The 22,918-nt window shown below is 39.6% G+C and overlaps 1 protein-coding gene across 1 annotated transcript in view; it reads right to left on the bottom strand.

Moving 5' to 3' along the window:
- Positions 1–22,918, bottom strand: part of KLHL29 (kelch like family member 29) — a 244,924-nt gene that overhangs the window by 63,920 nt on the left and 158,086 nt on the right. The window contains exon 4 of the mRNA XM_074153745.1: positions 6,985–7,123. Coding sequence (XP_074009846.1) covers positions 6,985–7,123 — 139 coding nt within the window. The remainder of the gene's footprint in view (positions 1–6,984; positions 7,124–22,918) is intronic.

Raw genomic sequence — 22,918 nt, 5'->3', positions numbered from 1 at the left:
CATGTTAATTCAAATTCATTATCCCAATCTAGAAGTGGCTAATCCTTGATGATTTAAATGAAAGGAAGTGAACTGCTGATCCCTGGAGCTACCTGCGAGCACGCTGGAGTCAGAGATTTGATTATCCTCGGTTTAGGGCAAGACTGGCTTTCGGAAGCAGCCCAAAAATGACAGCTTTCAAGAACACGGCTCCAGTTTCTATGCTGTGGAAGTTTTTCTCGTTGTCTTTGATCCATTTAGCTTGAACTGCACCTCGTTCGATAACTGTTCCCTTTCACCCCTAAATTTCAACACAGACAGGGCTGTGAGATGTAAGTACATATAGGGAGGTCACAGGCACTGGCATCTTATGAGTAGTTGTATGACAGCTGCAGGGCTTGCAGATAGGTCTGGCCAGAGCAAGAGAGGTGATTAGTCTGTCATTCCTTGGATAAGATTTGCAGGATTTGTAGTTGTGTCTAGAAATTATGTGAGCAAGAAGCCAAAACTACAGTAAATAGAGATGCTGTCAATGAGGGAGAGGAACGAGAGGTTAACTGATTCTGCTCAGTGCCTCTGCGAGCTGCAGCCATTACAACGGAGAAGCTTAATTTCTGCACTGCACCTCCAGGAGCCCTCCTCTCTTCCTGGCCACGGTTTCTCTTCAGAGCAGGGCACATTGGTCTGTCCCTCATTTCAGAGCCAGCATCCAGCCCAAGCCACCCACCCTCCTAATTCCCGGCCACACTCACCAGGCTGGAAGCAGCCGGGTTGCAATGCCTGCTATGGGTTTTGTGGCAGTTCCTTAGCCTGGCAGCCCAGCAACACCAGCGAATATTTGTAAGCTCCAATTCATTTATGTAGAGGACCATACATTTTTGCTTGATGAAGACATGTTTTCCAAGGCCTGGCAGCTGCAGAATTCGAAGCCCAGCAGGCGGCTCCGACAGGCGGGTGGGAATGCAGGGCTCGGCCAGGCAGAGCTCACAGAAAAGGGCCACCCAAAGCTGTATCCCACACCAGGATTTCGTGCCCAACACACAGCAGTTATCAGTCCCTCGTTGAAGAGAAAAATGTCGCCCACAGCACAATTCACACCTGCCCCCTGGTAGTAAAGGGTGAAGACTATTTTATACTCCCATGCAACCTCCCGTTCTCACAGACTCCTTTAAATGGTTTAACAGAAACCACTGGCGCTCCCTGTCTAGGCACAATATAGCTCTCCTGGCACCTGAAACAAACATCATATTTTTAACTCCCTATTTCTCTGTTTTCAAAGAAACGTTATAATTTGTTTCCACATTCATTCTGTCCTACAATGGAGCTGAAGCATGCAGATGTGGAAATGCTGCCTGCTCCTCTCCCGGAGTTAAAAGCAAGGTTCTTAATAAGCAGGAAAACACGAAGGGGTCACCAAGAGTAGATTTTTCTTTCATCTGCTATTTCTCATTTTGGGCTTTTTACAACGTAAACACAAACCAGACAGTCTGTTTTCCAGACACCTAAATGCTTTTGCAGTTTTGTCAGACTGTTTCAGATGGATAGCGGCAGGTTTCTCTGTCTTGCATCCAAATGCTGCCCTTCCGCACAATGGTGTAAAATGCAGAATGACATCTCTGTCTTCAGTGTAGGTGTAAAGCAAAAGGAATTTGGTCCTCTCACCCAAAACGCTTTACTTCTCCCTACCCTGCCTTCAAGCCCTAAGAGAGTATATACAACCTTGGTTTTGAAAACAAATAAAAAATAAGAAATCTGAACACTTGCCAAAAGAGGCAAGGTATCTTGGAAAAGCAATTTGGCCATGAACTCACTGGCTCTGCTCCTTAGGAAAAGAAGGATGAACATAGAGTTGCCAGATTACACTGTATCAGAAATGCTCGCTTCTTGTGACCAAATCTCTTTCTATACGTGACTTACTGCTCTGTGCTCACGGAATTAGGCAGCCAGCATGACTTTAAGATTAGGAAGCATCATTAAAATCAAATCTTGAAAAGATAAAGCTCATAGGACAGGATCTGTCTATCTTTAGTAACTGACCACAGAGAAATAAAACTAAAGTCTGCTTATAAAAGCCAGCATTTCAGCCAAGATGAGGCTTATGTCAAGTGCTTCCTATTATTAATGTCGTATTTGGTAGAGATTCCAGAACTTTGGGTTGGATTAAGAAGAAGAAAGCAGCAAATTAAAATGTTCCGGTGAAACTTTCTTTGTTACGGAAATATCAGACATTCCATTTATGCAGCAGCTGTATTTGTCTATCCCAAACGCAGCTGGAAAAAAACGATGCCTTTTCATGGGATTTTCCATTCCTTCCTTCCAGAACACACACATCTTCCACCATTTCCACCAGACACAGAGCTCACTTTTTCTCCTCCCCCAAACTAAGGAGCTGTAGCTACAAGATTGGTTTAAATAACAAAGTCTGTTCTTTCTGTGTACATATATAAGTACATATATATGTACTTCTTTCTTTCTGTGTACATATATATGTGTGTGACATTCAGACAAACAGTAGTTTCAGGGAGGAACCATTCATGTACTTTTAGCCAACTACGATTCAGGTGTCTAATTAGAGCTGGGTGACTGGCCTTTCTCCGTGGGCAATGAAAAATGAGCACTTCCAGATGGCAATTCATACTATTTATCATAAGATGGGATGAATCGCCCTATGGATATTCCTGTCTTCCCTCACAACAGCAGAGGAAGCCTAGATAACCAGCTTAGGCTGGACCCATGAAGGAAGCACTGTAACAGCCATCTTAACTTTATAGTCTAAGCAAATCACTTCAGCTCTCTCTTCAATAGTAAAGAGGGATGGCCTTCTCCTTCACCTCATATCTTAGACATCTATTTTATGGTGAAAGAACTTGCCTCCTTGACAGGTCTGTCTCCCTCTCTGCAGACTAGAGCAGTGGTATAGAAGGCAAGGTTAGACTAAACCTGCCTTAGATATCAACTCTGGACCCAAACGTTGGTTGACTAACAGCAAGAGACAAGCACCTCTCATTGCTCCAGAGGGATCTCCTACATGCCCGCACATAGGAATTTGGAGAAAAGGCTCCTTCAAGATTCTTCTCTTCATTACCTGTGCCACAAATCAGGTCCTTGCTTTGGGAAGGCTGATTTCTTAAGTACCTAAAATACAGGTGTGAATTAGGGGCCAAAGTCAGGCAGATTGGAAACAACTGTGGTTGGCAGTGAATTCAGACTGCATAAGATGGTATTTAAGGGGCAGATCCCTATTCTAACTGCTATTTATCATCCATTTTCTCCTGAAGTCCTGTACTACAGTAATCTTGCATGAGTCACAGTCTGAAAAAGCAGATGAACCACACCATTTCCCTAACCGCAGATAAAGTGTATCAACTCCTCTATGTACTCCGTACCCGCAGGAGCAAGCAGTAAGGCCAAGTACTCGACCCCTGAGTACCCCAACCTGTCTGTCATAAAGTAGGCTCAAATATTCACCTGGGAAAGAATATACTTTAAAGAGGATTTTATGAAGAGAACTTAAGGAAACCTAGCACTCCTCAAATATGTTTAATCTTGTATAAAATTGTTCCTGAGGTTGTTAGCGATAGCCCCACAGCCCCTGAGGTTACTGCAATGTGTCCTACTGTGGGACCAGCTTTGGGCACGCACCCACCTTCCCACATCTTCCCACATCCCCATCCCTCCCCTGCACCTCACTTTCCTCCCTTCATGGGCACAGTGAAGCGGAACAGACGTCAGGAACATTTCACACCTGCTGTTCCTAACACAACTAATCCTTTTCAGATTTCAGGATTTCAGTTCTTTTCACTGAAAAGGACCGAGAGCGGTTTTTCTGGTCAGCTGCTGTTGGGAGAGTGCTGCGCAGCTCCTCACGGGGACCGGTTAACCCATTTCTAACAGCTCAGTGCTTGGTACAGTGCCGAGCTTCCGCTCAGGACTGGACTAACCCAACCTCAAAAGATCTATGCTCATATATTTAAAAGATAAGTCACATGGAACAAGAAGTTTTCTGGACAAGGACCAGAATGCTCAGCACACTGCAGGATTAACCATTTTCTGAGAAACTAACGGTGTCTCAAAGTGTGCTCTCATTACCAAATTTTTTTCATAGGTAATAAATAACTTTAGAATTATTTTGGTCAAACAAAGCTGGTTATTGTCTTTTCATTACAGTGCAATAAAAGCAACATATTTTTTTTCTCTGCTATGACTAATTCTCATCAAACAGCCTTCCTCAAAATAGGCAATGACTTTAGTTCTATTATGCTTTTTGTCTATACTTTGGGTTTTTCGAGGAGGGGATAATTGATCTTATTTGTTTTTGAACATTTCACTTCTATTCTTTTGAGACACTACTTGCTATTCTACCTTCAGATACCAACTCCAACACACAGTAGAATCAATGGCAGAACATTAGGTTAACGATAACTAGCCTGTGGCAAAGAACAGACAAAATAAATACTCTGAAAGATATTCTTTTTCTGCATGTTTATAAGGATGCACATAGCACCTTCATGAACAGATCATCTTCTCATTGACGTTTCTGGTGACCCATCAGTGCCTTCGGTTGGAATGGCAGTAGAGTTTAACCCTAGCATGCACTGATTAAAATGGCCTTTATATTAACATAAAGACATCTCCTGTATTCTTCAAGGAAAACCACCATTTCTTGTTTTAATTTCTATAATAATACGAAGATAAAAATCACACAAAGCTTAAAGGAGAATAATCTCAAAGGAGATGCTAACAGGAGAGGATTCTAGACATGTTGCATTAATAAACATACTGACTCTGTGAACTATAATGATTTTGTATTATTAAGGGCATGATCCTACAAAATACTGAGTCCCTCTTGCAACTTGAGTCCTTGACTTTCATTGACTTCTAAAAGGACTAGGCTTTCCACTGCAAGTATCCTCTAAAAAGCAATTCTTTAGAAATTCCACACCATGGCCCTGATTTTATTGTCTCGCAAAGACGCATTTGCTCCATTCACAGGTGAATATTTATTTTTCTCACCTGACAGTTTTGCAAACTCAACTAGACATCAAGCTGGATTTTTCCCTATTCAAGCATCATCATCAGTAATAAAGGTATTTTTGCCTTGGATACACCTGTGCAACTCCATTAGCCTTCATCAAGGTTACATGTGTGCAGCTGAGGTTATATATGGAAGACAACTGGGATGGAGAGACCCGACTCTGGACACAAATCGAACTCTGGAATATTTATTACTGATGATGATGTGAAAGAAGGCTGTGGTGAGGCTGGCAAATGTGCTAAACCTTTCACTGTTTTTTTCTTGTAACGCATGAGAGCCTTATGTGAGCAGCTGAAAGACAATAAATGCTGAAATCTAGGGTTTTGCTTTCATTGTTTCTTTTCCAAGCATTTAAAAAGGTTGTTCTTTTTTTTTTTTTTGTTTTGTTTTAAATGAGTTCATATCAGAGCAGTGCTCAATCCAAAGTATATCTCCATTTGATAACTAAATAATAAAGCAGCAACATTCCTCAGTGCGCTTCTAGAAATAGATGCTGCCTAGTGACTTCTGCACACAAACAGATGTCTTCACAGCAAAATCCAAATGACAGTCTTTGGCCAGTCAGTTATTGGATTTCTCTAAGTTTATTCTAAGATTTTCTTTCCTTATAGACTCTACCCCTTATCACTGTAAAAAGCATATACTGTAGCCTTAATAATTAAATGATAATGAGCAGACAGAAGAGAAAGGACAGGAGAGATCTGGCATAGCTACATCTAGCAATCATTAGATTTACAGAGGGGAAAAGACATGCTTCCTAGGCCAACATATTTTTTATGAATAATTGATAAGGCAGTCAGCACAGTTATATCATAGAGATGTAATATATATCCATAATTATAAAACCAGCTCTGTGCAAAAGGACATAATACACTGAAAGGAGATACCAGCCAATATGCCATCCTGAAATAAAATACAGTCACTATTGTGTTAGTTGGCAAAATTTAAATACAGGATTTGAAGCAAGCAAAATGTTCTTTAATCCCATTTTTTAGCACAGTCCAGGCTCAGTCTGCTCAGGAAAATACTGCAAGGCAAAATCAGCAGCTGCATTAATTTGCTGATGATTGAGAGAAAAATGAAAGTTATCCTCATGGTTTTTTTTCTCCCTACTTGCTACTCTAACTTACTAATAATACGAGAGTACCAATTTATTCCTATGCGAGTATATGAAGCATACAAATTGAAAAATCAATGTAATGGAAAAAAAAGATTATCATGCACTGTTTAGAATCAATCAGCTAGAAACAGAGGGGGGAAAATGCGAAGGCGGAGACATGATGTTTAGAAAATGTACATATTGTACCTACCCTGAGCTAGAGTGTTTGTCGGAAAAAACTACCCTTAGTCTAACATGCAGACTGAGCTATATTTTGTCCAGAAAATCCTCTTATTTCCAATCTTTTCTGGAGAAATCCACCAGTTGTCTTTTCTTCTTTTAAAACTCCCCAAATAATAAAAGTATCAATCCCTTTGCCCATAAAAGCCACACAAAAGCATGTAACAAAGATTTCAGGGTGAAGGGATTACGATACTCAAAATGCTTTATTAGCATGACGTCTGAGCATCGTTCACCAGAACACTGATGGCTTATTGTAGCCCAAAGGACAGACTTTTGTCGTATGTGACAGAGTCCCTTGAAAACATCGACAGCAATAGTTTTCAGTTGTGGTCTGAATCACCATTAGCAGTTGAGTTTAAATCTCAGGTCTCTCAGTGGTGAAACACTTTCTTCGGCCAAAACCGGCCTCTACTGATCAGAAATAATTACACTGTACGAGTCAGATGTGTAACAAATGGGTCTGAGTCTCAGTTTGGAAATACATTCAGAGGAGGTGGAAAGAATGGCTACTGGCTCTGTGACAGGAGATTCAATCTTCATAAACCTGCAAGAGAGGGGAGGAAAAAAAAGCGACACAAATGCGCCCTACAAAAGAACAGAGCAGATCACAGCTGGAAGGAAGGCAAACCTTTTAATCAGGTCCTTGAAATACAAGCTGCAGGAAGCTAGAACATTTTGGTGGACTTCAAACTCTTTGCCTTCAACAATAATTTTCAGGTCTGTAAACTCTTTCGCTCTGCGTTGCTGGTTCAACTCCTTCAACATTTCTGCAGAACAGAGAAGACAGACAGTGCCAGGGTTCCCATTAAGAGTTTTTTATTTTTACTTTTTACTTTTCATTTTTTTTTTGTAAAGAAGTAGAGAAACAGGAAACAACTGATATTTTTGTCGGTAAGATTGGCTCAACACAGACAGTCAGAAGTTACGAACAAAACATATTAAAAAAAGAAAAAGAAAAAGCAGGAACCAGTAGGTCTAAACAACTGAAATATATATATACAGAAAAAAAAGCAAAAAACGATCCTAAATTTGGAAGGGTTAAAAACGAAAACAAAATATTTCAGCATTAGCAAATCAGAAACACAGAGAATGCATTATCACAGAAAAGTTAAAATAATTTGTTATAATAAAAATCAAGAGCTAATGAATTTCTATCCAAATGCAAATAAGTTTTGAACATACTAGAATAATATTAGTAAAAATATGGTATCATGATGCAATATGAACTGGATATGGGTCAAAATAATAAAACCACAAAACCTGCAAAAATAACTTATCCTTAACATTGTAAAAATGTGTTAAGCCTCTCAGTTAACAGAATAAAATAGTACTTCTAAATAATATATAAATTACAGTGCATAAAAAATTAGCCAAATTATCAATGCATCTTGCAGTATACCTCAGCTATACAGACTACAATTGTATATGTTTCAGAATTAGCTTAAAAGCATCTTATCATAAAAAATAATCTCATGCAGAGAATAAATTACTGCCTTTTATAGCAATTCCCATTTTTTGCACTCCAAAGATTTTTACCATCACAGCATTTTTATTTTTTAGCCTTCAATGGCTTCATTTACAGCAACAATCAACTTTCACACATCATGAAAGAATCGTAATGATTAAAATAACCTATGAAAGTGTTTCCATCCTGCAATAAAGCACCTACCTTGTGTGATGCCTCCTTTTATAAAGCCTATTGGTACTAACAGAATGAAATAATAGCGTGCCATGTCTTCATGTGCGGATGTGAACTACTAAGCAACCTACATGTTTTATATGCTGGCTGGACTTTTACGGGTAAGACTTCCCTCCAACTTTGCAGACCAAAGTGGCTATCAAGACGAATAATATACTTTTCACCTGGGCAATAGTCTGGCGGTTCAGAAGCCAGTGATCAAGATGATAAAAGAGCTGGTTTTAAATACTAAAGGATTTTGGTTTTATTTTATGTTTGCAATAGGTCAAGGTTCTCATTTTCTCAGTGTAACACCCTGAACACATTCCTCTTCAGACAGATCTGTAAATCAACAACAGTTCCTTACATGGAGTCCCTCCTTACACACAGTAAAAGGGACATGAAGAGTGTGTAACTATAACTGCATTTAATGCCACTGTTGAGCTCGGGCACTGGGCTGCCACAGCATCGCCAAAGGGCCTTATGGTGAAATGAAGACCCCAAACAATCTTTGTGTTCTCCTGCTTCCCCAACGAAACTCATCAGGACTCATTTCAGCAAAGCGCTAGTGGTTAAACAACATGAAAGCATGCAAATACTCAACTGTTGCATGAAAAGAAATGGAAGTTCTCCCAAGCCCCAACATCTGTGGTGCACATTTTTCAGGCCTAAGTAAATAAATGTCACCTTGCACATTTATGTCTATTTAATGGAAACACAGTAGTGTCTGAAAGGCTAATTATTCTGCGCTGAAATGGGTCAGTGCTCTCCAGAGAGCAAGCAGATCATTAGAAAGGGCACAGAAATAACAGCAGGCTTGTGTCAGATCCATAATAGGGGAAAATAAACCACTCTTTCCTGTGGGTGCTACAGCAGGGACTATTTTTAACGAATTCATCGAAGCTAAAGTACAATGATACATTTTGAGCAAAACTTAAAATGGAATCCAAATGTTTGCTCTTCTGCAAACAGTTTTGGGCAGTTTTGCCCAAACTATTGGGCAAACAGGGCAGTTTTGGGCTTTTGCTGGAGATGTGATGCCTGAAGTCTGACCATGAACGCTTCAGGCCTCGGTTAAAGACCAAGGATGCTTTGGATACAAGGGATGTTCTATCAGATTTTGGGTCAAAGTGACTAAGTTCTCTGGTTTCACAGGAGCACCAGGTGTTTTCTTAGTTGCATATTTTTGGAGGCGATAGTGGAGGAATTATTCCTCTGTCCCTTTTCACATATGAACAACTTTTTTTTCCGTCTTGATCCATTTTCCCACTTTCACTTACAGCAACTACGTTTTCCTCCAGACCAATTTTCTACCATTTCATGCCTTAACGACAGTTACTTTTCCCTCTAAACTTTCTGATATTCTTTTTATCCGCTACTTAATTTCACTTTTGTTTTCTGTCATTCCCCTTTTCAAATTTGCCCAACCACTGTCCTCCATCCCCATTTGCAGTTTTCCCAAGTTCCTATTCAAGATCCTTTTCTCTAGCATCTGTGGCAGCCTTTCACAATCTTCCTGGAAAAAGCCTTTCAAGACAAGGGCTCCAACCAAGACTAAGTCATACAAATTTAAGATTATCCTTATACAAGGGGTCAATCCCCATCTCACCTCATTCCATTTCCTCCTTTTAAAGCCCACGATCAATCATTCTTAGTGTTCAAAGAGCACAGCTGTATGAATAGCAACTGCATAGATGGATCATAGAATCATAGAATAGTTTGGGTTGGAAGGGACCTTTAAAGGTCAGTTGCACTCTGAATGGGCTGGGGGTTTTGGGAGGTGGGCTCAGGATAAGCAGGATAGTAGAGACCATCCATGAACTCATGATTATGCCCAAGATTGCTGAATAAGAAGACACGACGTTAAGCCACTGCAGTGATGCTGTCTGTACTATCTCCAGTATTGTACGGGCTGGTTTCAGACTCTAAGTCCGCAGATGGCTCCCTGCAGGTAATGGGCTGATTACTTGGACTTTACTGAGCACCCTTTAATTACATCCAGTCCTGCAGTTCCCGGGCACAGTTTCTATCTATGCTCTTTACACACTTCATTGTGCTTTATACTGCATGCATTCATTAAGGGATGTAAACCAGAAAACACAGGTCTGGAGCAGTGGTGCGATGAGGCTCATAAAAAACCAGAAATCAGAACAAGCCCTAATCAGAAACTGAAGTCCCTCTTTTTCCTCTAGCCATTTGGAGGCCACAAGTCCTTCCCGGTCCCCCTGACTTGTTGCTGTGCCCTCCACAGAGAGATGGCTACGAACAGTCCTGTATTTTTCATAGCTCAGTTTCTGAACTAGAAAGAGAAGAGGCAGGTGGAGAGGAGAAGGAAGTCAGGAGACTGCATTGATTCATCGGTCTTTCTCGCTGAGGCCCCTTTGTATTACTAAATAACTAGCAGGCATTAGTATTGGACACAAGGTTATATCAGAACGGGCCCTCATTCTCAGAGTATTTGTAATGCTCACACTGTGCTCAGCCAGGCATTAATGATTTATGAGGACTCAGGATGAGTTGCAAAACAAATTTTTTCACTAGGTAATAATGCCTGCCGATGAGTTGTAAAAGGAGAGACAACAGAGTGCAGTCCTGGCAGTGAAAAATGATCTCAGCTGTCTCTTGCCAGTCCCTCTTCTGGGCTCCTCCTAATTTTCAGTGTTTCCTCTAACAAGTGGAATTTCCTGAAACCTTCAGAAAGGGATGTGCTGGGAATTTCCTAGTGTTTATTGTTCCTCCGTTTTCTTTGTTCTTACAGAGGGGTTTTTCTTTGTTTGCTTTTTTTTCTCATTTGCCTTTTTTTTTTTTTTTGGTAAGAGATCCAGGTAAAAATGAAGTGCAAGGATAGTTAAGGTGCAGGGTTTCAGCAGGGTGGGCACTGACGTTCCCTCTCCTCAGTGAATCACAGCAAATGCTCTTGCAGCCACAGTGCAAAGGATTTTCTTTCCTGCCCCAGGGGCACACACGTGTTGGGATTGCAGAAACCAAGCCAGTCCTTTCTGTTTTCTTCGTCATTACTGATGCTAAATCATTCTCAGTCAAAGACTGGTTAAATGTTTTCTTCATAGAGTAGTACACAATAGATACCCTCGTGTTCTTCCATAATTACATGAGCCACTCAGCGGTTGAACCTAAAGGGGACTTGACCTGAAACCTGCAACTCAACATCTCTGTGGAGCTTGTGGAAGGAAGCGCTTCTATATTGCCTTTATCAGCCTTCAGATCATTGCTTGGGGGCATTTAAACATAATTATATTGAGAGTCCCAGAGACAATATGGGTCAGAAGGTGTAAATGACTTTCCTCAGGTCAGGAACAGAGCCAGGAAGAGCTCAGAAGCTTTGATTCCTGGTCCCCAGCTCCACCCATCACACTACATTTTCTCCCCCTTAATTAATGGACAAATTAAAAATTAAAGTGAAGAGCCCATAAGCCTTGGATCAAATGTAGGACCGAGAATGACTGTGTTATTGTGTAGATCAAGTAAAGGGAAAAGAAATTATATAGCGAATCTTTTTTTTTTTTTTTTAAATTACTTCTGATCAGAAATAAAAATGAACAAGGAACTTATTCCCCAAGTTTATTTATTCTGTATTTCAAGCACAGTGGAGACTGGATACCCAGTCAAAGATCCTCTCTAATGCACATTCCTGTGGCACAATGGAAGCTCTCAGGTTTCTTTCCACTTTTAATGAAGAAGTCTTTACTTAAACTCTAGTAGATAAGGCTTTAAAAGGGGTCAGCAAGAGCTAAAATATAATAAGCTGTGAAATATGGAAGAACAGTTTTCACAAACAGCATTCTTCAAAATTTGCTTGGAAGAATTAACCTATTATGAAACTGCAAAGGGTAATTGATGAAACATCACTAATTATTCTTGTGAAGAACATGCAAGAAACCAGTGCTTGCCCAGACAGCCTCATGCTTTCATGATTGGGACAGAAAATGCGGGAAAGCCAAGAAAAGTTATCAGAAGGAAAATCCAATTACTTTCTTGCCTTAATAACTAAGGAGATTAATTCCCAAGGTTATGCTCTAGTTATGTAAAATAAACATTTTAACCATTAATTGCCAGCACTGCCCACACTTGCTCATTTTGACAGACAGAGGTAGAGCATGTATAGCTACAAGAAATTAAATTACAAAGTAAAGGACCTAGGAGTCAAATAGGAGTTACAAGTGACAGAAAAGTGTGTACCATGGTGAACCTGACCTACTGAACCACACAAGAACTCATGATTTTTCACCAATTTTGACAACTCTCTCTTTCTCCTCACTGCAACACCCACGGACACACAAAGAACCCCAAAGCCCGGAGAGTGCCACAATAAACTGCTCCATCTGCCCCCGCACTATTGATATGTAGCTTGAAGCAGTGGCATAAAGGGATAACAACTAAATGCCCAGTTGCCTCATTAGGTCAGTCTGACGAAGTTATGCAGACACACTGGGCGTTGCAGTGGCTGAAGCTGTTCTCCACTCCCCTGGGGCATCTTGACCCTGTAGACCAACTACCACCGAACATCATCCCTTAGGGTCTCCCACGATTATCGGGCAGGGCGTTAGTTATTTCCCAGTTGACAAATACGCCACCAGCTACGGCAGCTTCCATGTGGTGCGACGACAAGTACAAACCTCCGGAGAACAGCTTCCATCTTAGGACTGAGGAGAAGAAATAGGTCCCTTTTCTCTTTAGGCCTGAACAGAGAAAAGGGGGAATGAGCGAAGCCTTGTGGGAATCATTAACAGATGAGGATGTCTCAGATCCTGTGATCTTTAGTTTGGTCCCTGGACCCTAAAAATTGTATGTCTAGTTGTCTGGACTGCCTCTGCAGTCAAATGGAGACAGAAACACGTCTAACGCACAACACAGCCCCTTCTGCATGCTCAGCCAGGTAGGATGCACTACCACGGGTCTCTCTCCCCAGGGACTACCAGGGGAGATTAGATAATTAGTTGAGACCAGACACTTTTATTTTTTGCATAGAAGGTGAGAATTAATCTCTTGCAGATAAATACTTTCACTTTTTCCCTTTGGATCTCAATTCCAGTTGAACTTCATCAAGAGCAGGAGAAGGGGGAGTAACAAAGCTGGGACTCGCCGTAACGAGAATCCTTTGTTGGTGAGATGGGGGAGGCAAACGAATGGTGAAACCCTCTCGCTCTGTCCTGTGAAGTGCCAAAGGCTGCTAATGGATTGGGATGGAGTTGAAAAATATTGCTGTGTCCAGCCCTCCCTTCCCAGTCTGTATTGATTATGGAGCTTCCGCAGGACGCCAGACAAAGGCATCTGAAAATGTTCGACTTGGTTGTGGCCATCTCCTGAACGTTTTGCTTTCACAAAACCTTAAGCCAGATAAAGTGAACTGAGAAAAGCTCAACAGGGGAGCACTACAGCCCCAAAGCACAGGCTCAGTGAGGCCGTGCCCTGCGGAGCCTCTGCTACCCAGCTACGCTCCCCAGTGAGATGGAGCATATGCTGATGGAGAGGTACCTCTGCTGACACAGCTACACCAACCTCCCAACAAAAGGCAACGAGAGTCATCTTCTGCCAGGTTTTGTCAGCGCAGCAATGTGAAATGCAAGGTATGAAGCTGTCATACTCCGAGCTGATACAGCTATGGCAGCAGGACTTTGTAGTGTGGACCAACCTGTCTAGATTTTAGACTTGTTGACACTGTTATACACCTGTGCTGCTAAAGAAAACAGTAACAGATGCTGGAGAGTGGGAAAATATTTTTAAATCCCCTACTGAACACATGTGGCTGTATATGATAACTCGACTCCAAGGATTGTTGGCAATGAGATGCCCCATTGTGCTAAATAATTTTTCATTGCTCACATACATAGACAAATTCTTCTCATCTTATAATGATGAGAAAGGGTCAACAAAGTCAGCTGTGGTGATTACTCACTTGAAGAAGACAACTACAACTCTATGTGTAAATGGAGGCTTTCTAAATATATCAGAAACTCGGGGAAGTCATTGTATGATGTTTTGAAGCCAATTTTCAGGCTACTATCATCACCAGAACTGACATTAAGAGGTACCTCAAGGATGCCTTCATGTATGACAGTTGGTATTTTCCTGTATTAGGCTGTAGAACTATTTCAACAATCTTTCTGTCTATAGTCAGAGATGAACGACACCCTAATTTCTAGAAAATCTATTTTAAATGCAACTTTGGAGAGATTTTGGTATCAGTTATGCATAAAAATAATAAAAAGGGAAGTTTGGAGGCTAGAATGCCTTTGCTGCTTTGATTTATACGGTAAAGTCTTCTATGGTATCCATGCCTGCTAATTTATAATCATACAGGGTTACAAAGGCACAGTGAGTGTATGTGACTGGCTTTGAAAATGAACTGCATTTACATTACATATATGGATGCACAGAAAGAATGAGAAAGATTAGGGAGACAATTTGATCTCTTTAGTTTTCCAACACAGGCTGTGATCCACACAAGGACAAGCAGCAAGACCAAAGCATCCAGCACAAAAATACCCACCGAGATGTTGAGATAAAGATGCAGTTTCCTATACCAGGATCTGTTGGGTATTTTTGGTTTTTTATTTTTTTCAGGATTCACCCCTGATTAAATATAAAGTTGGCTGCAGCCTGTTCTGTATTGGCCAAGGCAAACAAACCCCAGGGGATCTCAGCAAATTGCTAGCCTGGCCCCCTGTTCCATATATAACATGCCACTATTTCAGTTAGCACTGTAACTTGATTTCCAGGCAGACAATAATTTTCTCTGGAGACAAAACGAGAGAGAGAGAGAGAGACAGGCAGAAAGAGAAGGAAAATAAAAAATAAATCTGTAAGCGCTGGAAACGCAGAATAGCCCAGATTCAAAGAGAAATTTAGTTCTGATTGTTTTATTTACCAGCAGGCAGCCCTGAATATCAATACACACTTAAGGGAAGGCTAAAATATTTATTACTACGTGATCTGGGATGGATTCAGTATTATCCTAATTGCTTGTAGCAGAAGACTAGCAGATAGCTTTTAGACCTTTTTGATCTCTTTATGTAGTGCAAGGCATTAGCTAAACGTTTCCTAGTTTTGAAGGCTTTGAACAAGAAGCACCCATCTGTGAAACCGATAGTGTAATCAACAGGCTCCCCGAGATGTCAGCAATAGTCAAACGCTGACCAGTTTTGGTGGGGTAAGAACAAAAGCTGTGAATTGTGTATTAACAGCAATCGGTCACAGGCGTGTGTGTATGTACAGCCGGCAAACAAAATGCTTGCTTTCCAAAATAAGAAAATAAAAAATAAAGACAGGTTTCTGAAAATAAATCGGTGGTGCATCCAGGACAAATTGCACGTATTATAGTAAAACAAAAATAAATACAACTGTAAGGTGCAACGCCTGACAATCAAACACTTCAAAGCACTTAACGTGCATTAATTAGCAAGGAGTGGGGGGGGTTCCTCTGCCCATTTTAAACAAAGGCAGCGCTGCCCAGTTTCAACAGGGGCAGGACTGAATTTTTCCTTAAAATGTATGTAAGTGTAATCAATGCAATTCTTGAAATAAATCCATCTTTACTGACCACTGGTAACACACCTATTTTGTAACATTCATATACTGCATTATGATGCCTAATGAAAGCAAATAAACCCATCCAAAATCTTTGGCATTCAAATCTCACCCTTTCAGAAGGTATTATACATCATCTAAAAATAAAGAAATACTAAATCTAAGCATTTTGACCTATACACTCAGTGGATAGCTTACCACCAGGCATAAGTTATGCTCTGGGCTAAATGTGTGTGGACAGCATCTCTTGGTCCAGTGGACATCTCACATGATAGAGAACTTCTTCTGGTACAGACTGTGTCTCCACAATGAGACCTAGTGATTCATCACACTATCGGAAGAGACAATTGTAATCAAATAATGTAAAGTAAAAGAATGAAACCACCACCAGTCAAGTCCAGGACCTCTCTCGGCATATTCTGCAACCCAACAACTCTTCTTCAGCAACTGGTTCCCTGCTCTACAGCTTCAGCACATGTCAGTGGCTACATTCATCTCCACTCACAGTTACAGAAGAAGTAATAATAAATACAAGGCTGTTAACTTCCCTCATGATCATAAATGACAATAGGTTTGAAAAAAAAATGATAAATAAACTATTTTTTTGTGCCCCATGAGCTGGGGCATGATTGCAGAGACACCTGAAGGCAGAAAGCTGGAAGTAGCAGCATGGGAAAGCGGGTGGTGGGAGAAGAAATGAGCGGCTGGGGGGCAGCTCGGTCTCAGAGAAAGAAACCTCTAACTTCTGTGGGGTTTTTAGCTTTGGGAACACAGTATCATATGTTAAAAAAGCCACAATTTGTGTCAGATTTTCTTTGAACATCTCCCTACTTATAACATTTTCAAATCTCTAGATTATACCTGTCATAGAATATGTGAAAGACTTCATAATTGATTTTTTTCCTTCTTTTATAAGCACTGTAAAGTTTTCGTAATTTAACATTGTTGTAGCTGTTCAGGAAATGTTTTGTAAAATCTCCTCCTCATTTCTGCCCAACTCCTGTTTCCCCTTAATAGAGTAAACCTTGATTTTTACATCTTGATTTTTAAACAAACTTTTTGGAAGGTATTGTTGTTTATATTAAGTATTTTTTAATAAATACTAGCAAAGTGATTCCCTAGTATCCATGCTGCATGAATAGTGAGTTTGTACAGTATGGGAAGAGAATATGAGCTGTGACTGTGACTGGCTGATAATGCAAGAAACCATTTAACTGCAAATATTGTTTATAGTCATATAGGAACAAGTTATCAGGATGTGTTTAAGTAGCTGCCTTACCAAACAGAATAAAATAAAGACATTTTTAAGAAGTCTGTTGAGATTAAAGGACAAAGATTTATTTAATGAGTATTAAAATTTATGGGCTCTCTAAGAATTAAGCAAGCTTATAAAGACTATTTTGAGAGCTGAATGGCTTTCACATAATGAAGATGGTTGATAAGACTTGGCTAAAACATTTCAAATACAAACGAAAACAAAGGGAGACCTCAGAAAACATGGTGATTAAGTCAAAATTTCAACTGTGAAGGCAATATACAAATTTCACAATCATTTCATAATGCGAAAATGCTACTAAGACCAACCCGCAAAGGTGCTGAACCTATGAAAGGATGACAACAGGCAATTTTGAATCTAGACAAGCATGAAAGAAGCATGTTTTTCTCCTTCTGTGTAGTTATGGAAACAGAGAGATATAAAACCCCTCCTAACGGAACAAGGGCTTTTTTCCTCTCTCTGCTCCCATCCGCAACTTTACAGCTGTCACCACAAGTCATCCCGCTCGCTCCTGCAAGCCAGCAGGCATCTGAGGCGAGGAGAGAACAAAAGAGGCTGCAATACAGCTTCAGTTCAAACGACAGCCTCACCAGGGCTCCGGCTTGCACCGGCAAGACAAAGTTGTAAAGTCCTACCAAAGAATTGAAGTAAATTTCTTTTCTAGAGGTCTTAGCGGGAAATCAAAGATCTATTTTAATTTAAGATACTAGCAGCTTCTCTTGCTAACGACCGAAATATCGAGACCGATCGCTCCCCGACGGTAGTTTGCAGGATGACAGGGGTCCATAAAGCTACTTGCAGTGTTCTGAAAGGTCGTATACAGAGAAAAACATTAACTGTTTCCAGTTTTGAATCTGAATGCTAAAGACAGCAAAAAGTATAGAAACATTAAGGGCTGACAGGTATCTTTGAAAGACGTTGCTGAAACCGTGCAGATCTGCAGATGAGACATGCTACGGCTTTAGGTAAACGGAAAATAACGGGATCTAATTTAGACAGATTCTTGATGGGAATTGATTTGTCTGTCTCACAATGAAAATCAGAAGCGTGCGTATGTAGATGATGTAGAAACTTTTCTTTGGTACCCTGGACTTAGTGAAAGTCACATTAGTATTTCCATTGACTCATTTCTTGGGCTTAAACTAGAAAATAAACTAGTGTGCCAAATTTAAAATGGAAATAATGTCCATCCATGAGCTATTTCACTGATCTGTGACACACTAAAACAGGGCTTACTTCTAATTTGGGGAAGAGGGCTGCCTTTGAGGTCCTCTCGAAGGGCAGATGCCTTCTTGCAGCCTTAAATTCAGCAATTAGAGCTTCAAAAGAAACATATCGAACTGGAAATCAAACAACTACCGTTTATTGTCTGTGTTCTTTTAAATTTTTATTTTGCGTTCTTCAAGAACAAAATGGTGATTATTTACTTTGTCATCAATGATATTTTGCCCTACGACACAGAGCAGAACCTGGTGTCTCTGACTAGTGTGAACTCTGTGTGTCTGAACTGGTTTCAGGAGAGAGAATTATTATAATTTTGTTTATTATTTTTCTAGACCATTAATTTTCATATATCATATACATATTTATGAAAATGGCAGTACTTTTAATTAACTATATGATATTAGCAGTTTACATGTACAAATGAACAACCCTGGGAACAAACTCATTAAAAATCTATGGCTAAGCTTCAAAGGCTTCAGGATTTTACCTCTCTCGTACTTGCCCTCTCCCCACTCCGGCAGCAGAAGGCCAACATGTATTTAAAAAGAACAAATATCTATCTGGGCAAAAGCTGCCCTTTACATTTCACAGGAAATGTCAATATTTCAAAAGTTGGTTTTGTCTTCCCCTTTCTGTGGACGGAAGATTTCATGTACAGTGTTTTAAAAATGAAAACTTCTTAATTTTATTTTTCCATTTGCATGTACAATTTTACATTGCTTAATAAAATGTCACTAATCGTGACAATATGGCACAACTGTCATGTCTCACTATGCTGACGTCTTTAGGTTAGTTTGGAAGCATTTTTCTAGGCTATTATTTTTAATTAATACAACGAATTAGTATATTTTTGTTCAAAATGTCAAACTGTTTTAATCATAACACAAATGTGAAACATTGACCTAGAAAATAAGATGTTTCTCTGGTACTAAATAGCAACTACGTAATTAAAAGCATTACATTGTAAAATGAAAATAGAGTATTTGACCGTTTTGTATCTTAATGAACTATCATATCTACTTGCTATTTAAATTTTATTAAGCTGGATAACAAACATAAAATACATTTTGAAACAACAAATTCTGGAATTATGTACCTTGTAAATGATGGTTAAATGACTTTTCTAATTAGTGTGATTTGGAAAAAACTCTGACTGAAATGGTGTTTTACAGCAAAAAATAGTTTCAAGGACAATTTATTTCAGTGAAGACACTGTCAATACTACATCAGGCGGTAGCTATTTATCTATAATCAGAGCTCGCTTTAAGTCAATTACAGCTGTGCAGTAACTAGTAGAGTTAAACTGATGCAAAGCCCTTTTAGGTTACAGTAAATATTTACCATTTCTAACCAACATGTCAGTTTAACTGAGAGCAAAATTTGGTTCCCAGTACTGTACTGTAAAATAAATGCAGTTATACAGACCCAGGCCTGCAGTACCATCAAAGGAGCATTTTTTCTTGATTTCCTGACACTTCTTAATGTTAATTTTCTAGTCAGCTTAACTTACGTCTTGGGTTTTGTTTAGTTTTCCTTTTTTCCTGTAGCGATTACATCTTTATTCTACAACTCCCCCTTGTACACTTGCTATTTTCTCCTAGCAGTATTTTTTAAAGGTAGTAATATATCATTGAAGAATGTGATTAAGATAATTCAGTGCATTCCTAAGGACATTAAATTGCTAGACTGAAGTGTAATTTGGGTAGGCTGCAACTTTTAAAAAAAAAATACATTATGCTCTAAGTACAAAATAACACTGAAGATGAACCATCAGCTCTGGGGTCCTTATCTGCAAGAACTCTAAGAAATGAAAAAAAACCAACCCAGAAGATTCAGATTAAATTTTGCAAAATGCCCAAGTAACTTTTGAGCCTGGGACTTAACAGCTCTTGAAAATTTAACCTATCTATAATTTCTCATAAAGAAAACCACTGATTTCTCCTGAAATAATAGGGTGAAACTGCTTTTGACTAATCTAAGTAATGTCAAAGGTTAAAAAGATAAAGCTGGAAGGAAAGTACCTGCTCTGTAAAACAGTCATTCATCGGAGCCTTAAATCTCTGCTTGTTCTGCAGGGAACACCCTGCAATGACAACTTTACAGAGAAATAAGACATCCCCTTTCGTAGGGGACTATGAAATTCCTGTCTTAATCACACAAATTTCACATAATTTTAACACCAATCTTTAATACCGGTTTAAGTAAAAGAAGTCAGAGTTCAGAACTGGAAGTGTGAACTCTAGCTATTCTTATGGGTTTTTTTCTCTGTAGTTGATGGACCCAAAAAGCAGCCCAAACTAGCTCTTTTATGGTCTTCAGTATTCAATCTATAAATGAGAAAAATGAATGTAACTCTCTGAAAACAACTGTAGAGTATCACATAGAGCTTCTAGAAGAGAAAAAGACATTCAATAAATTACTCTGTCTGACTCTACTTGAAGAACAAACCTTTTCAAGCCCTTTTTGAAAGCAAAAAGAGAATACGATTGCTGTACACTCACACATTTGGTGGTGCACTGAAACAATGCCTTCCCTGTGCCAAAAATTAGAAAGCCACAAAGATTTCCAGTATTTTGAACTAAAAAAAAAAGTGGTATTTTTTTTAATATATAACAAGACAGCTGCTGTAGATTTGTATGGAATATCCTGACAAACAAGGCTGCTGATTATATTTTTGTGTTATTTTCTTTTATTCTTGGAAGAAGAGGGACAAGTAGACTTATAGGCAAAATTCAGAGGAGTGAAGCTAGGAGTAAACCTAGTGAAAAGACATCTTGGAGCAGGATAACCATAAATAAAGATGGTAAAGCAGTAAAATAAAATAAAAAAAAAAAAAAAAAAAAAGAAAAAGACAAGACCTTGAGTTTCAAGGGACTACGCCAAGCCATAGAAAATGAAAGGCATGTTCTTAAGTGCCAAAGGTAGAGGTCAAGACCATAAAGAAAATCTGATGCTATTAACTGTGCAAAGCAGGGTTGTCTCAGGACGGTGCCAGTGGCAGAAAACAGCCTGGAAATGATCAAAGAGGTTTTTTGTATATCATAAAAAACACATAATACCTCACATGCACATACTAAAAGTGATCCAGGAACATTAATAGCTGTGTTATGCTGGAGTTAAATCCTCATAGACCAGGCTAACACTAAAATATTGGAAGTATAAAAGATTTTTAAAAGTTACACAACTTTCTAAGTGACAGGTATGAAGAGAGAAACCCTCTGCTATGTTGGACCTTCCTCAAAGAGACGTTTTTCCTCCTGTGAAAACAGAATTATAACTATGCAGCTGTGGCAGATGTTAGTATATGAATATTTATATATCCAGAGGATATTTTGGTCTACCTCACCAGGCATGTTAATATTTGAATACATTAATCAAAGTAGTGAGTTCACGAAGCAAACTGCCCCCTCACCTTCTCCTAGCTGGATGCGGATCCTTTTCTGAACGATGCGATGCTCCTGATGTACTCAGCCCCAAAGCTCACGCCTGCACCATCTCACCAGGTACCTCCTGACCACAAAAGATAGTGCAGGGCAGCAGCGCTGGATTTCGAAAGGACCCAGGGACATTACAGAAAACCAGCAAAACACAGTGTGGTGATGTGTGGGAACCTCTAGCTCAGGACCAACCACAGGCTGGTCTGATGGCGCTGTGCTTAAACATAGAGCTTGTCCCTCCAGGAAAGGCTCCCAGCTGTCCCAATGGCTCACACGTATAACCAGCCTGCACTTGGACCTTTGACAACAAAGTCCTCCTGGCACAGTACAGCACGGTTTGCCCCACCAGCTTAAGTGTCATTTAACCCAAACTGCTCTAAATCACCCCTTCCGACATTTAAAGCAAAGCACCACACATGTCCTGAACAATTGGCCGCGATGGGTTGGTGGAAACTTCAGCAACAAACCTGTAATATATTTTATCATGGAACTATAGAAAATTTAGAGATTGCATGGGTAGTGGTAACACAACAAAACTTTTAAAACCAGAACGGAACTAAATTTCTTTTTTAGAAACATGTTATATAGACACTCACACATACATGAAAGGCGCTGACATTACTGTGGGAGGAAGCTAAATGGCATTAAAGCAAGACTACACTTCAAATTGCTTTTCATGTCTTAAAAAACAGCAAAGGAGAACAATGCACTCTACACGCCTATTCATTTCTACTAGACTGGAAAGTAACATAACTCTTGCCCTTTTATCAACTTCAAGTTAAAGTATTTATTTTGTATGCCCATTTTTAAGTTTATAACTTCACAAATATGATATACACGCACTGGTAATATATATTGTTAACTCAGTCTTATTTCCCAGTATTAACGGTATCACACGCGGATCAATGTTTTTAATAAGAAGAATCACAGATGTCTTTGAGTGACGGAAAAATAACTGAGCTATCTTTATTAAAATCTTTATTCTTTTTTTTTTTTTTTTTTAAATGAGAAGTGGGGCATTCTTGGAAAATCTACAAAATATTTAAGGAAAACATCTGAGCAGGTTGCTTTTGCTCAAGGCTGGGAAATGCTAGAAAGATCTTTGATGTGTCAGCTTTGACAGTTGTTTCAGTCCACCTCTGTTAGCATCGCAGCAGACGGCTGAGGATGCGGTTGTTTTCCTTGAGCTCACAGGTCCCTCAGGTAGAGGACAGGAGAGTTCTCCTCAAAATACTGCTTATTAAATATGAATTGTGATAAACACACTTGCATACTTTTACACAGGGTACATATTTTGGGCTGAAATTAATCAAATCTACATTTAGCTGTGTAAAAGGCATTTAGCCTTAACTTCGCTATCCAGGATCCTTCTGCAGACGGAGACAGGCACCTCCAGAGGGAG

Source organism: Numenius arquata, chromosome 9, assembly GCF_964106895.1.
Source record: "Numenius arquata chromosome 9, bNumArq3.hap1.1, whole genome shotgun sequence".
NCBI lineage: Eukaryota > Metazoa > Chordata > Aves > Charadriiformes > Scolopacidae > Numenius > Numenius arquata.
The sequence above is the reverse complement of the archived record's forward strand: the minus strand, read 5'-3'. Positions and strand labels throughout refer to the sequence as shown.